The sequence below is a fragment of the Anopheles stephensi genome, chromosome X (assembly GCF_013141755.1).
Source record: "Anopheles stephensi strain Indian chromosome X, UCI_ANSTEP_V1.0, whole genome shotgun sequence".
In the NCBI taxonomy this organism is placed as follows: domain Eukaryota; kingdom Metazoa; phylum Arthropoda; class Insecta; order Diptera; family Culicidae; genus Anopheles; species Anopheles stephensi.
Window position 1 is genome coordinate 13,495,001 of NC_050201.1, and position 16,268 is coordinate 13,511,268.

Sequence of the window (16,268 nt, forward strand, 5' to 3'; positions counted from 1 at the left end):
GCCATCGCATTCACCACCACGCTGTTGCCCATCGTTTGGTTCATCGAGGACAGCATACCGGTTTTCGCACCGAGCGGTCCCATGCCAAGCATCGTTTGGCCCGGCATTGCTTTGTTCGTCTGTGGATTGTGAAGGTTAGCGAAAAGTCAGTGGTCAGTAAGTTCCCAACCCCCCCCCCCCCCCCTTCACCATCTACCTTTCATCCCCCCCCCCTCCCCCTCGCATCCTTACCTGTTGCTGTTGCTGCATCATTAGATGTTGCATGTGCGGGTGTTGCTGTAGCTGCTGGCGCTGCAGGGCAAGCGATGCCTGGGCCAGGTTGGAGCTGCCCCCTCCGCCCGGATCGTCTCCATTCATCTGTGAGCCCGGACCGGGACCGGGTGGTTTGTTGCCTCCGCTCAGCGAGTCCACCCACGTATTGTCGCCCATCAGCTCGTCTGGCAGGTGGTTCTCCAGATCGAACATTTGATCGAGCGTCGTTGCGATAACTTCTGGACGCGACAGCCCCGCGGGAGGTGAGTGTTGAACGGAGGCGAAACAATTTTAAACGAGAAAGAAGAAGAAAAACGAGAGCATTTCCAGAGCGTTAATTATTGGGGGGTTTTTTATTTTGCTTAATTTAAAATATTTTGTAAACGAAAAAAAAGACAAAATGATGGCCACGTAGGAGCAATTTCTTATCGGTTGGTATTAGTAATCCTCATCTCGTCTAGCATATCATCATCGAGGTGGAATGATTTGCCTAATGCCTCCCATATCGACGATCACTCTCATTTAACCAGCAGGAAGACATTTTGGACAGACGCATTTCCCTCTCTCTCTCTCGCTCTCTTTCTGAATCTCTCTTACTTGTTTTCAATATTTTAATTCCTTTTTTAAACCCTTATCCTACCATGGTAAAAGTCCTACGGTTAAACATTTTTACACATCTCTAGTCTGTCAGATGTTCGTAGTCGGGAGGGAGGGGCATACTTAGGGAAAAGGTGATGAAATTCGCATAGACAAACGAAAAGCGCCTGCTACACATTGCAATGGGCGCTTGATGACGACGGCGATGAACGCGTTTCAGCGTGTGCGTGTGTCTGAGAAGGTATATCGATAAATGGGAAAATGGGAAGCGCTCAACCGGAATGATGCACTCACCACCATCGCTCACACCACACGCACACTAGCAAACGGACGCGCACAAACGTTTTGTGAGTGTGTGTGTGTGTGTTTATGCGGTGAGGCAAAAGCGACAAGAAGAGAAACCCATTATCACACGCATACAACGGCGCACGGTGCACGGCGCTCTCTTACAGTGTGTTTGTGTGTGTGTGCGTTGTTCTTAACGTTTTCCAGCAGTCCGAGAGCGATGGAGAGATCGTCTGTTCGGGCTCGTAAAGCTGGGGCTTGGAATGGAGCGTTTTAGATGGAGAACACAAAATTTTTTTTTGCTTGATCCGCGCTACTATACACGCTTTGTCGAGATCCAGCGACATGTTTCAAAAAGATCGATCCACAGCGCGTGAGTTGAAGCAGCAGGATCGACGTATGGCACAAATAAAATTCCTCTCGAAGCGGTCTCATTCACCACACATTGTGAAAATTTAATTTTATAAATTAGGCATACTACTAAACTCGTGGATGGTCAATATTTTCATTGCATACATGCATGAAAAAATGCAATAATTTTAAGAATCTTTAATAAGGCTGTATGAAAACAGGACTGTCAAAAAACATTTCGAACTGCCAAATTTGAAATAATTTACAATTTTTCACAACGTTCTTTAGTTTTTAGTACAAATTCTTTGTACTAAAATGCTGACTATCGCGACCGAACCCTCACAAGGGGATACAGAGTGTTGTTCATTCCAGATGACAAACGCTTTAAACAATAGGCGATTGTGGCATAACGCGCCATCTTCTTCTGCTTCTTTCTTGGCCTGATCCTATGGTGTATGTCTTTAAGACATGGCCTGGTGCTCAATGCGTGCACCCTACTTAATTCGGCCAACGAGTTCGCTGTGGTCCCTTTATGGTTCGTGCCGAACGGGTCGCTGTAGAGCACCCTTTTTCTGGTAGGGCATAAGCGTCTGGCATCCTCATCACGTCCCCTAACCAGCGAATCCTTCCGGCTTCCGGCAACGGTCAGGATGGCTGCATTGCCAGGACTCGTGCCCGCTATTGTACTACCAACCGTATCAGTGTGCGGTATATATGGCGCATTTTGTGCGCTGTAGGAGTCTTCCGAATCACACAAGTCTGTGGAGTCGGTAGCTGTCACGATTCCGCTGAACAAATGCGCATTCAGATTTCGCTGCTTACGTTGTTATCTGAAGTTACGATCGTGCCATGGTAGCAAAACTCCTCTACTATCTCCAGATCGTCATCGTCAACCAATACTCTGCCTTCCGAGTCTAATTCTAGCAAGCCTGGCAGGAAAAGTTTTTAACGTTACAATATAACGTACCAAGTTCTTCTTGATTGATAACATGATTTTATTCGTAGCATGATAGTCAGCCGTATGCTGGTTGGGGAAGCGATCAGGATGGGATTTGATCCCCGGTTCTGCCGAGCGAAAAACTGGTGCCGTTACCGACCATCGGAACGTTTTCAGATCAGCAGATTGGATTGGAAGTTGAAATGTTAACAACTCGTAGACACCCCATACCATGCCCGCCAGTCCTTACAGCCCATTTTCCAGGCCCAATGATCAGTGTTGCTATTCTATTGCTTGAATACAGAATCATCGGATCAGGTTCACCTCCGATAGAGAAGTTTCTCGCTCTAAAAGAAATCCTAGGTCACTAGCTAAGGCATTACTTGTGGGAGTCTCTTCGATCTAAGAAGCACTAATCCCGACTGAAAAGCGTTACCATAAACTTTGTTAGCTGCTGAATTGAAGTGAATGTGTCTCCCATAGACAAATTCGTCTTAGAGTTTTTGTATGGCAATATTCAACTTGCCCAAGGTATTAAAGTGAATGCTTTTGACTGCTGGATCCAAATGCAGACTAGTGCGCTGCCTAGATCAGTTGGGAGTCTCTTAGTCTCCCTCTCTTCTTTGACCTCTCTGGATCCCAGTTTTAACCTTCTGGACAATTAAAGCCGAAATCTTTCCAATATTTGATTTGCTTTCCTTTCTCCAGTATTGAGGATATTGTTCAAATAGCATAACAACTTCCTTTCGCAATTTCCAACATTTTAGGGGCCCACAGAGATACGATTCATAGTACTAGCAAACTTTCGTTTGCAGTTTTAAGAATATTCTTTTTTGTCCCTTTTTGAATGCTCTAATTTAATGGCCAAACGAACTGCTAGGTCACGCCTGCTATCTTAATACCTTACTAAACTTAATAATGCCACATAGTTGGATAGTCAGTTCTCACTTGGGGAGAACGGTGAAGACCGGCCATCGAACCACTGGACCCGCTCCCTAATTTGAGAAATTCTAGGAAAATATAATTTTTGCTTAAGATGCATTCAGCAAACAGGACGAAAGGAAAGGTTTCGTTCTTTCGCTGTACACCAATCGCATCCAAACAAACGAAAACCTTCTCAAGAGTCCTGAGAACGACCAACAAAAAGAAGTTATCAAACAGATGCATATAACATCTGTTAAAAATAAACATCTCGAGGGCTAGAGTAAGGTTTTCGATTGCTTGCTTGGTTGAACGTCCCACTTCAGCGGGACTGTGTTCAAAAAATTTCGCGATCATTCTCCTTCTTTCTTGGCCTTACGACCCCGCTTAGGTCATGCCTGCCATTTCTAATATCATTTACTAGCTTTCATGATACCACGTAGCTGGATTGTCAGTCCTCACCGTGGGAGAACGGCCCAGATGATACTTGAACCCCGGGTCCAGCCGTGTGAAGATCGGCGCCGCTGTCGCATCTACCACTGGGCCGTCCCCCCGTCATGATGCTTTCTAAATAATTGCTAATTGGTTCTACAACCTCTAGAGGTCTTGAACTGTGATTCATTGCTGGCTTCATGGATTTGATTGTACACGTGCAGCAGGATAGTCAGTCAGCCCTGCGTACGGGATGCGACGGTCCGCGAATAGAAGCTGATAACGGTTCGCTTCGTGCTAGCAATGCATTTCAGGTTTTGCATTGCTTGATTTTAGAGAGGCTTTGTATCATTTGATTTAATCCGTTTATTCGCAATCTATTACAGAGAGGCCGATGCTGAAAACCGAACCGCAGGTGTGTGCGTCGATCTCGTCGATCGCTAACCGCTGTAATGATCGTTCGCAAGTGTTGTGTGCAAACATTTCGGTGCACATTGGGTGTGGGTGAGCTTACCTGACGATACGTCCCGAACCTTCGCCCTTTTCATCGGCGGCTCCTCCATATGATCGGCCATAGTTTATCACGGTAATAATTTTGATAGAAGCGAATCGCCCAGCAAGGAGAGAGAGAGAGGACGCAGCTAAGGTGCTGATGTCGTCGACGTTGGTGGTGTTGGTGGTACGAGCAGATGGAACAGAAACGAACAAGTTGCAGCAATAACCACCACCACCACACCGGTTGCCTTTTCTTTCCCTTCTCTCCTTCCGTTGGCCCGTTCTCCGTTTGTCGTTCCCACTGGCGTTCACTCTTCGCTACCGTTGCGCGGGCGCGCGCGCGCTCACACACACGCACACCTACACCACACTGCTACACTACTGCTGTTGCGTTTTCGCTGCTGGAGCTTTGTGTTTTGCTTTGTACACGTGTTTCTTTTGCTTATTGTTGTCACAGTTACATACTTTCGATAAATTATTTATTTTACCATTGTTACACATACACATACACTCACGCACACACATATTTCACATTCTGTGCACCTTGATGCTGCTGCTTCTTTTTCCTCTGCTTCCAATTGCACTTGCTTTATACAATAGTAAAGCTTCATCTGCGGCCGCTTCTTCTTCGCTCTCTGCTACTGTGAGTGAGTGTGGATTGATGCGGCGAGGCTGATTTGTTCTCTCTCTCTCCCTCTCTCTCTCTTTCGGGTACTTTCTTCTCTCGATTTTAGCACTACTTTGCTATTGTTTTCGGATGCGCGTGGTTTGCCTCTTCCCGTTGGGTTTTGCTCGGCTCTTGTTTATTGCAGGTGGCTGTGCCGATGTTACGGGTTGCTTGAAGGATGATGATCATGGTGATGAGGGATGCATGATTGATATTTCACGATGCAAAACTCCACGCCTTCACACATACGAATGCACACACATAAACACTGACTTTTGCTTCTTTGCTTTTTACACACACACACATATACATAAATACACTTTACACTATTCGATGGTGACGACGCGTCGTAGCGCACTTCTTGCTTACACACACACACACGAGCATATGCGGGCGCGCACGCGCGCACACACGCAGAGAGCAAAAGGTGATGGTTGGATGTGTATGCGTTTGTGTGCGTGTGAGTGTGCGCGCACTGAACAGATCAGGAAGAGAGCGAGATGGTGGTGGTACGCGTGCACACAACGGTATACGCACACACACGATTCTGACGGTATTCACCACTAACCGCACGCATACACACACAGGGACGCGCGCGCACACCGCGCACACCTAACAACGCACTATTGCACCGTTCGCTTCCTTCCGGCGTGTATGCTGGTGTGTTGGTAGTCGCTCAGCATCCGCACCTCAGCGAAATTAAAAGACACGGTATGTCGGTACTGTTGCTGCTGCTTCGTCTTCGCCCGATTGACCTGCTGCTGCAGCTCCCGTTTTTCAGCTGCTGCTCCTGCTGCTGCTGCTGCTCTGTTGCGTGTGTGTGTGTGCGCGCGCACATGCTGCCCTCCGTATGCAGTGTGTCCCTGTTTGCTGGAGAGAACCGCACACCACTATTTCGGAATACTGAATGACACACCACTCCACGGCGAAACAAACATGGCTACGAGCACCGCTGATCTGTTTTCCGCCGCCTGCTGCGTGCTGCTTACTACTTGGGGCGCCCCGCCGCTATTGCAATTGATCCCGCTTAGTTATAAACACGTTAAAAAATAGTGGCGCGTTTTGCTTTTTTTTTTGCTTTTGCCTCTTTTTTAACCGTAGCACTGAGCTACTATCACGACGCCACTATTGCAGTAAAATCTAGCACTGCCCTTTCATCTTTAGGAAGAGAAGAGAGAGAGAAATATAAATGAAACATTAGAACATAAACTATGTAAAACAAACTTCAAATGATAGTTTGTGAAAGTATATCAATAAAGAACGACGACGAAGGTAGGAATAGAACGAACATGTTACAGCGGAGACAGCGAACAAAAAGAACCTTCACAAGAAACGAGGAAGCTTTGTTTATCAATCCAATGGTGCATAATTAAGATTCCCGCTATTTTAGAGGAACCTACTCATGCTAACTTCATGAAGATGCACAAACAGGTGCAACAAAAGTCGAAACAGTTGCACTATCCTAGAAATGTACGCGAAAACATAAACATTTCTGATTGCTGGAAAAGCGTATTAATTTTGTTGGGTAGTGCCCGGGAGTTGCAGGCAACCTCGAAGAGGTCTGGCATAAAAGCACTGCTCGGCGCCCTCAAATTCCCTCATCTGGCTATCCTTCTTCTTCTTCTTAGGCACAGTAATCTCGAAATGGTTCGGCCTGCCATTACTGGCTTATTGTGACTTGATTTTACCCGTAGCTGAACAGTCAGTCCTGCGTCTGGGGGAGGCGGTCCAACCATTCACACTTTCATTCATTCATATTTTACGCACGTTCTCGATGCATTTCGGTTCAATGAAATTGATACCGGTCCTTTCGTGTTAGCCACTGGGCACCGATTTCTAGACCGCATTTTGCATTGTGGTACGAAGGTGAATTCGGTTGAATGATAAGCTGCGAGAGTTTTACCGGTTCGGTTGAGTTTGATTGAATGCCACTGCTGCACCAACGATCAATGCGCGTTCCTTCACGACATCATTCACACAAACACACGCACGCTTCCAACCTGCTCCGAATGACGCGAGATCTGGCGAAGAAAATGCTCGCGTCTTTGCGGCTATATCTTCAGGCGATGTTAACCACGGTTTCTCCTCGCTCATCCGAATCCACCACAAATCGAGTTTTGGCGTGGAATGGTGTGCACGAAAAAAAAAATCGACTGTTACAGCATACACACGCACACACTAGCGTACAGTTCACCGTGTGCTGGAGGAGCACTCGCTTCATGGAGGATCACACACATCACATTCAACTCAGCGAACGAAGCCTTTACAGCGCGTAAACCAGTATTGGTGCTGGCCCGTAGATTTTTATGGAAACTGAAAACTGAATTTGTGAATTTTTTTTAATTGCATGATTTGGTTCTTTGTGCAAAAAAAGACCTACGAAATGCATCACGAAATTGTGTCGCGAAAAATCGAGCTTAAACACACACAAAAAAAAACATTAGTTGCTTTTTAAATAATACTAAAAAAAAGCTGTGTTTCTAAAATCAATTAGAACCAACCACAAGGATATAAGAAACAAAGTTAAAGATTTAACAAAAAATCACTTTTCTTTCCTAGTAATGGCACTTGTTTGTGGCTGTTGTTATTCCACCAACAAAACGACACCAGCTAAGGCATAGCCATCCTTAGCGAATCTTTCGTACCATAAACACACCATTGCGGCTTTCTCCACTATAAACGCACGCATGCACCCAAAAACACACTAATGTTGATCGAGGATACTATTATTCCGCGCACTGAGACTTCCCTAGCTTAGCGCGTGCAACTGTCACTTCAATGGATGCTGCTCACGCCAAAAAGAAGACGTCCAACATGTACGCCGACTGACAGCTCGTTCTCACTTACAAACAGCTTATGTATGTATGCGTGTGTGTGTGTGTGTGTGTGTGTGTGTGTGCTTGTTGCGAACCAATAGACAAATCTCGTTTTAAACAATTGGCGCCCCATAATAAAACAATAGACACAAGAGCTGCCGCAATCAACAAACTTGCAATGGACAGGTGCCAGCCAAGCCTGCTAAAGAAAAGTAAAAAAAAGTAGAAAATAAAACAAGATTAACTCCGTTTTTAAGGCAAAACCCTTTGCAAAAGAGAAATGCACCACAAAAGCAGACACACACGCACATCAGCATCTCCAAACCAATACAAGCGCACGATACATTGGGCCGCGGCACGTCTACGTCCCTTTGCTACACGGCACACTGCCCAATAATGGCCGATAATGTTTGAAAGTTGTAGCCACAAAATGTAACACCCAAAACATGGCACAGAATGACTCTAACCCGGCAGAAGCGAAACAATGCATTGGCCTAACTCTTTCCCTAACAAAACGCACAGGATGACCGGACAGCGACACAAACAGCTACACACAGCACCGAACACACAAACAACACAATGTTTTCGCGTTCAACGCGCACCCACTCTCGTGGTGACCAGAGAGCGCCCTCCCCCCAAAAGTAAAAGAGCAATGTCGAACAAAAATCATCAACTATCAACTAATTCATTCAAAAAATCGAACAAACGCACACACGCACGTAGTACACAGGGTATCACACTCGCGCGCGCACCATAAACACACGTACAACGTTCCGTGTACACATGGGTCTCGACGCGCATCCGAACACGCACACACACGCATGCACACATACACGGGCAGGTTTACTTTCTATTGCTTCACTCACGCACAACAATTTGCAAAACCCTGGTCGCGTTTTTTTCTTCTTCCTCTTGTTCCTTTTTCTTTTGTTGCTTCTCCTTGTTGGCGTCGTTCAACAACGGGCGGGGGTGGGAAGGGTGTGAGGGGGGGAGGAAAACAGAAAGGACACGAACAGTGAAACCGTGAAAAACGCTTTTTCTTTACGGAAGGTGATGGTCCGAAAAAAAATGTCGGAACCCTCTCCGACGATGATCTCCGATACGAGAGCGGCCGAGTCGCGCGTCGACGTTAAAATGGCGGCACTGGTGTTGCTCTGGTCTGTTGCAAGCCTACCCTGCACCGAGCTTGGCAGGAAAATGTCTGACTGAGACGGCACTTGGCAGCTCGCTGTCGGGCCCCGTTTCGATCGCTGCTACCTAAAGCTGTTCACGTGACCTCGACCGTAGTTCCATGCACGGACGTATGGTGGCGCTGCGTTCGTGCGATGTGCCCACCCAGTCAGACGGCCGGACGGGACCGAGCTACTTCGTCCAACGTAGCTGCTCTCAGGCAGCGCTTAGCCGTGTGCGTGTGTGTGTGCGCGCGGTTGATTTTTCCAACGCCCGTGCAGAAGCGGAAAATGTTTACCGTGTCCCGTTTTTTAACGCACAGTGAATAAAAAAAAATAATTTCCTCACCACAATTCAACCAAACAGCGCGCTTACCTTGCACGTAACGAACGGGACACTTGGTTAAAAATTGCTGTGCCACTCGGGGTTTTCAGAGTGACAGTCACGAAAAACCCTTACTCGTCCAGCAGCTGCCGGGGGATACTGCACTGTGATTTGTGTGTACAGCGCTACCATACGTCTGACGCCTTCTCGACTCTCCTCTCGCTTTCTCTTTCACTCGCGGCTAGCGCTGTCCCGCTCCGATCGACGAGTAACTGCCAGTTGCGAGCCAGTGCGCGATTGTGATCACAAAATATGAGAATTTTTTACCATTTTACTTTTTTTTTCGCCCCCGGAAAACGTGCGACGGCACGCAGAAAATTCGCCGGAGCCTGCTACGGTGTACAAGGAAAATGTTCCCATACCAATGTCGGGCACTTACTTGGCGGGTTTTGCAGTAGTTTATTTGGATAGAAGCTTTTTCGGTGAAATGTTTATAGCTTTGTTGCAGTGTTTTCGGTCGTACAAATGCTGTGCGTCACATCTACAATGGTTAAACGTCAGACTGATCTAGAGCAGTTTGCTGCTCCCGCAGACGGTTGTGCTATAGGGCGGACGGGTGGTTCGTAATTTTCGACAGTTATTTCTGGCAAAGAAATGCGTAGTTTTACTAAAAGAACCGTAATATTTGGTGAGAAATGGTTCGAAAAAAATTGCATTACATAAAACATACCATTTGCCGACGTCATATCACTTTGCGAGTTAACGATAAACATAAACTTTAATTTACTCGCTCGATAATGGCATGCTGCGAATGGTGTTTCGTTTACGGGCTTACTTTTATTATCGCTAATTGGCAAAGCTTATAACGTTCTCAACGAGTGCAGCTATCTGCTTTAATTTTTATTTCGTATTATTCATCATAAAATATTAAAGCTTTACGATACCATTCTAATTATTCCACAGCGAATGTTGTGCGAATGCTGAGTAATTACTATTTCCACTGTAAAATGTATTTTTCGTATTTTTAATAATGCTTGATTAGATAAACACCTTCTACAAGATGGGAACAGCACCAAAATGATTGGTTGTAAAACGCTGAAACGGGTTTTTATTCGATATTTTAAAATTAATTCCATTCGTCTGACGTCTTCAGACGATTGGCTCTTCAAGTGCAAAAGTCGTCTAGATGACAACAAACTGTTTACCGATATGATGTACAGCTATAGCTATAGCAGCGTGAACGGAATGAAAAAAGCGTCATAAAATCCCACGAAATTATTCTTTCGACTGTATTAAAATAACTCAAATTTAAATTAAACTCTTTCTTTTTGGAGTAATAATTATGGCAGATAATACGCACATCTAGAACAATATTTTTAGTGTGGGCAAAACATTTTTTGTTAGGATTATTATTTTATTATAAATTTTCCAAAAAATGCTACAAATTTCGTAAAATAAGCTTCCTTTTTATGTTTAAAAAACGGCAATATTTATATTATTGATTGTACAGGAAATTTTTCACCACAGTCATAATTGCAGTTAATTTGACAGGCAGACTCTCTTTGTTCATGAATCAGTCGTGAGATGGTAGAGGGTTGTGTGCTTGCCTGGCTCATGGTTTTGATATTTCTAGCAAAAAAGTATGATTTGTTCGCAATGCACAACGCTTGCTATGCTGAGTAATAGCTCACGAAAGCCAGTTTGCGTGAAAAATCTGCAAAGCAGCCGAAAACCTCCGTAGAAAACGCGTACGTACGAAACTTACGATACAGAGCAAGAGCTAAACAAAATGGCGCTTCACATCTGTGCGTTGAGTCTGGCTGCGCTGGCTGCTGGCTTCACGTACGGCAATCAAGTTAAATTAGCAAACTAGCACGGCTACGGAATTATGATTTGTTTGGTAGTAAACATGTGAAAATTGGCGTGCAAAGTTCGCTGCTAAATGCGAATGTTTACAAGCGGCATCTGCTTACGGGCGAAATACACATACATGAGGTTTCGTACGAAAAAGTTTGGGATTGTATCGTGATTTGTTAACAATGTTTTACTTGTTTCATTGCGCGTTTCGCGTATTAATCATTAGCTTACCCTTTTTGTTTTAAGCGATGGATAGTTTACACGATATTCCTTGTACGTACTCTGCTGCCTGTACTGCCGAAATGATAGTTTACACCTCCGATCAGGTAAATGTTTGATTGTTTTGCCTTTTCATCACACCCGGTTCGGTCAATATTAAAACTAAATTTACCTCCTTTCAGCATACTGACAGTTTTGCGTTCTAAGCGATTGTAAAACGCTCGCCCAGAAACATCGGAAACATGACGAAGCATTAGATTGTGGCGCTGCGAAAACTGTTGTAGAATAGTTTGCTCTTGAGTAATCGCATCTTGTTTGAAATATGAATCACAACTAGAAGCTAGAAATGGTTGGATCTCAATGTCATTGGCTCAGCAGATCGCATGGAAGATTCTCGTTAGGAATCTATCGCGCGATATGGTTTCCTTTGCTCATACCGCAGAGCAGGCATTACGAATCTGCAGCGTATGCTAAATCTTAGATAAAACTCTAGATCATTTCCCTACGTTTCATTCCTTTCCATATGAGTCTCGTTCTCGGTAGTTTATCTATTACGTATGAGACACCGTTTTTGCGTTTAAACTGATAAATACGACGTACGAGGAACTTTTTGTTAGTTGGTTTGCTGGTTCTTCATACGATTAAATTCCAACGTTCGAATTCAGTTCGGTACGATTTCGCGTACGCTGGATTGATTGTTTAGCTACGGGTAAATTCAAGTCACGGAAGGCTAGAAATGGAGAAAAAACGCTTGTTGGCTGATTCTTAAAGATAATAAGCCATTAGACCTTATTAGTCTCTGCAAGGAGTGTTCACTATCATCATGTTTATTGCACTCCTCACAGGTGTTACAAAGTTTTAACGTTAATTTTACCACTGATGTAATGAGCTGATCATGTGTTATGAAGTAGGAAAGGATGACGATTGGAAATATTTTAAGCTAAGAGCACGGAAAGTGCTGATTAACTAGTGAAAGTCGTAAAATGGAAAAGGCTGTGAAATGAAGGGCAGACCAGAAACGAATTGTTAGAGCCATACGCAACGCATTCCGAAAATTCAGAAAGGAACGCCCGAGGATGTAGGGACCAGGAAGGAACATACAGGGAGACGCCGGAAGGGTTATAGGGCAAGTTAGTGACAGCGAGGTGTAGTCCGGCAGTGCACGACCCGGTTACTCTTCAGCGATTCCAGGCTTGACAACAGCATTCATAAGGTGGCTTTTGGGAATGCGCAGCTAGTCCCTAGAAGTGTCTGAGAACCTTTTTATGGGCATTTGAGTGGGCAGGATGCACACACCGTAGGCATATTCAATATTATACACGCAAAACAGGCCCCATTAACGAGAAGGACATGAAAAGTCGTTTGTCTCCGAATGAGACCGAGCATCTTGTATGCTTTTGAGACAATGGATTCGAAGTTACATTACCTATACCGCGTTGCCTAATCAATGTTGCTGCTGGGAATAATTCGACCGAAAGGCAAGGAATTCCTGCCGCTAGACTACACAAATGACAAATCAACACCTAGTTTAGACCGATCGTACAGGCTTTTCATAACGTAGAACAAAGGGTCCGTTTTTTCCAAAAAACCTAAGAACCTTATGACTTTCTGTTATCAAATCTTCATACCAGTCCTTTCAATCGTTTGTTACAAGGGGTGGTCCGATTTCAGAACCGGTAGTGGCGCCGGTCTCCACCCGTCAGGGCCGACAATAGAAACCTCAATAGAACCGACAATAGAAACAATAGGAATAGCAAGCCGAGACCTTTCGAGGTTGTAGTGCCAAAGCAAAAGGCAGCAGTTACATCCTTGTTAAAGTTTTTATAGTGCACGTCAGACTTATAGGTAATACGCATAAACTCATAAGAGGAAGATAAAGCGCTTAAAAGTTTTAAGGACACGATTCAGGCTTAGAATGGAGATGGAACCAGGAGATGTGTATACCTGTTACAAAATCAACCTTACAAAATAATAGGGCAGTAGGATTCTACATCCCCCATCCAGACCGCCTCCCCGTACGTAAGGCTGACTACTTTACTACGGGTAAAATTAAGTCACAGAAAGCCAGAAATGGCAGGCCGAGACCTCTCGAGCTTGTAGTGCCAAGGAAGAAGAAGAAGAAGGATTCTACATAGCGAGTTTATTCCTGCCCTTAATATTGTCCTCAACTCCTTATAAAACCAAAAGTCATAAACTGCTCCTTTTCGGCAACTTCATTTTGCCGAATAATGTTGTGAAATCTTTTCTAGAACCTCGTGAGCGAAGTACTGCTTGCTGGGAATAGTTATTTTAAGACAGTTCACGCTGAAGGCATATCTTTAACGATGTAGTGAAAATGGGTATCTTCTCAGACACGGCGTTCTGAGTAATATGATCGCATTGTAATTGTTTTTCATGTATCGTTTAGAAAAAAAGAGATCCTTCAACATCGTTAATAACTTGCAAACGCTTCTTCTTTTCGTGTGTAACTCCTTTTGAAACAGAGTGAGATTTCAAATGTTTGTACCTTCATCGGTGAATAGATGTTTTGCTTCAGTGAGAGGATTAATTTAAGTGTAAGGATTAATTAATTTAATACGGGCCTGTAGAGGCGATACGGCACGACCGGGATTCAAATCCCATCCAGACCGTTCCCCCCGTAGTAAAGACTGACTATCCATCTACGTAGTATCATTAAGCCTGGTAAGCCAGAAATGGCAGGCATGACCTTAAGAGGTAGTTCGGCCAAGAAGAAGGATTAATTTCAATTCGCATAAAGAAATGTAGACGAATGATGTGGTAGACTGCTTAAGGCTTTCAGATACAAGGGACTCGTAAAGCAAGTTGGGTATCCAAAGAAGGAATGGAATTACATATCTTCAGCATAACCTTCTCGGCCCATTCTCGTTCTGGACGAATTCTGTCAGTCATCTAGGGCTAGATAGTCCTAGAAAGAACGACAGAACTACCTTCAACAGCTCAGAAGTTAAGTTCTGTCCAAGCTGTTTTTTTTTCTAAATTGTCCTGCTTTGCATGATGTTTAACTAGTTGCTTGTACAAAGTTAAGCGCATTAGCACGTGAACACGCATCCGGGAATGGCAGGTTGATAACGTACATGTTCCAACATTATTTTTTCACATGCTGCAATAAAAAGATAATGATTTCGCTTAACGATAACTGCTTACTGATAATGTATAAAAGTGAAGCGTTTTGGGAATTCCAGTCCTTAGCTAGAATCTCTCGAACTAATCATCGCTTACTGGGCAGAGCCATTTTAAGACACAATTGATGTTGAACGCCTATATTTTACGATGTCGTTAAAAAATCTATCGGGCCCACGCGTACGTGATGTTCTGAGTAATATTCTCGTCATAGCCCAATTGGGTGTTTTTCTTCGTTTTAGAATCGTTAATAACTTGCGAACGGTTCACGTCGCGAAACTACTTTTGAAATAGTGATAGATTTAAAACAAAAATCATTGCCATCAGCGGCAGATGTTGTACGAAATTATGTAAGCTGAGAAGAGTAACTTCATGCTATTTTAATAGGTACATTAATTTGTGATAAGAAATATTCGCTATGAGATGGTGGACTGTATCAGGGTTTCCGTTACAAGGGATTTGCTTAACTGGACGCCATGTTGCGAAACATGACTTACGACTAGTTTGCTGTTATAAAACAGGTTCAGCCTAAAGGACTTCAGTTAGGGATGACGCTTAAGATGAGAGGACATCGCAAACGGCTGTAAGGCAAAACATTACTTTGATCACTACACTGAATCTTAAGATCGTAAAATGTACATCACATATAGCAACATTCAAGATGGTTCTTCAGAGAGAACTAGATCCTCTTTTCTGTATGGGACTATATCTAGTCAGCACAGTCATTTTGGGATAACTGATCGTTGATAGAACTATGGCCATGACCTTGATAGCTGCGTCGACTCTGAAACTAAGTTCTTCCATTTTTTCATCTACATTGTTATTATTAAGAATTTCTTAATATTCGATAGAACAAAGTAAAATGAATCTAACGAATTTCAACTTATTTTGCTTGCAGAATAGGTCGCTTGCTGAGATAATTATTTCTTCTTGATCATGAATGTTTCTGATATCCATCGAACAGGGCTTGAATGTGTTCTGGCTAGCGCCCTCTGTGAGTGAAAACTATCGCTCAATAGCAAAGTCACCTTACCTGTGTATAACAGAACCAACGTATAACAGAAACACATTAACTTTGGCTCTCTTTCATTCTCTCAACTACTCTCTATTTTGATAAGGCTTTCGTTATTGGAGCTTAAAGCTCGTTCTAAATTTCAAAAATACATGATCGATAAACTGTGGTAATGCTCTTTTGTTCTTTGAATATTTACAATAAAATTGTATAAAAAATAAGTTATGCTTCAACAATCGGAATACAACTTTTGTAAAGTATGAAAAAATGATTCTGAATTTAAAAATTCTTATTATCGATATTTGCACATCGAGCTTTCATCTCTGGGGCTCTAAGCTTGAGCTTTGGTCGTATTAATTCAACATTAATTGCAAAGTATAAAATGGAGCTATGGTAAACATGTTTTGGTGGATTCAAAAACATTAAATAAATTAAATGAAAATGTCGGACAACATGGAAAGCTTCAGCATTTCTTTACACGAAAGGGTAAGTATTACATCCAGAGTGAAGTCTGAAATATTAATCGGTTGTTAACGAAAATTAACGGTCAATGATTTTATTTAAATTCAAATTGAAATTTCAACCAATTACATTTAAATTTATACAGGGTAAGTAAAACATAAATTAAACAAATGATGTAAGAACACAATACAAGCTTAACACAAACGATAAACTTTTAATCAAAATCGTATATCAATTGTAAATAATTTGCAATAACTTACTGACAACAGCTCACTGAGTAGCCATTGTGCCAGGACGGGATCTTGCTGCGTAGGAATGAGAAAAGAGAGA

The 16,268-nt window shown here is 43.4% G+C and overlaps 1 protein-coding gene and 1 long non-coding RNA gene across 9 annotated transcripts in view; one reads left to right on the forward strand and one right to left on the reverse strand.

Moving 5' to 3' along the window:
• The window catches only part of LOC118509015 (CREB-binding protein), a 31,733-nt gene extending 21,669 nt beyond the window's left edge, over positions 1-10,064 (reverse strand). For 2 of the 8 annotated variants that reach the window (XM_036049081.1, XM_036049102.1), the window contains exons 1-5: positions 9,687-9,766; positions 9,299-9,519; positions 4,290-6,095; positions 232-491; positions 1-119 (exon numbers count right to left, since the gene is read on the reverse strand). The exon at positions 1-119 is cut by the window's left edge and continues 7,694 nt beyond it. In XM_036049081.1, coding sequence (XP_035904974.1) covers positions 1-119; positions 232-491; positions 4,290-4,350 — 440 coding nt within the window. In that variant the 5' untranslated portion in view covers positions 4,351-6,095; positions 9,299-9,519; positions 9,687-9,766. Of the gene's footprint in view, positions 120-231; positions 492-4,289; positions 6,096-6,840; positions 7,258-8,767; positions 8,948-9,298; positions 9,626-9,686; positions 9,915-9,977 lie in introns of those variants that run through there. The other 6 variants (XM_036049057.1, XM_036049092.1, XM_036049073.1 and 3 more) reach the window with 6 other exon arrangements.
• Positions 10,065-10,833: 769 nt separating this feature from the next.
• Positions 10,834-14,474, forward strand: LOC118509073. Its single transcript, XR_004905841.1, has 2 exons — positions 10,834-11,430; positions 11,506-14,474. It is a non-coding gene; the product is annotated as an uncharacterized LOC118509073 (long non-coding RNA).
• The last annotated feature ends 1,794 nt before the right edge of the window (positions 14,475-16,268 follow it).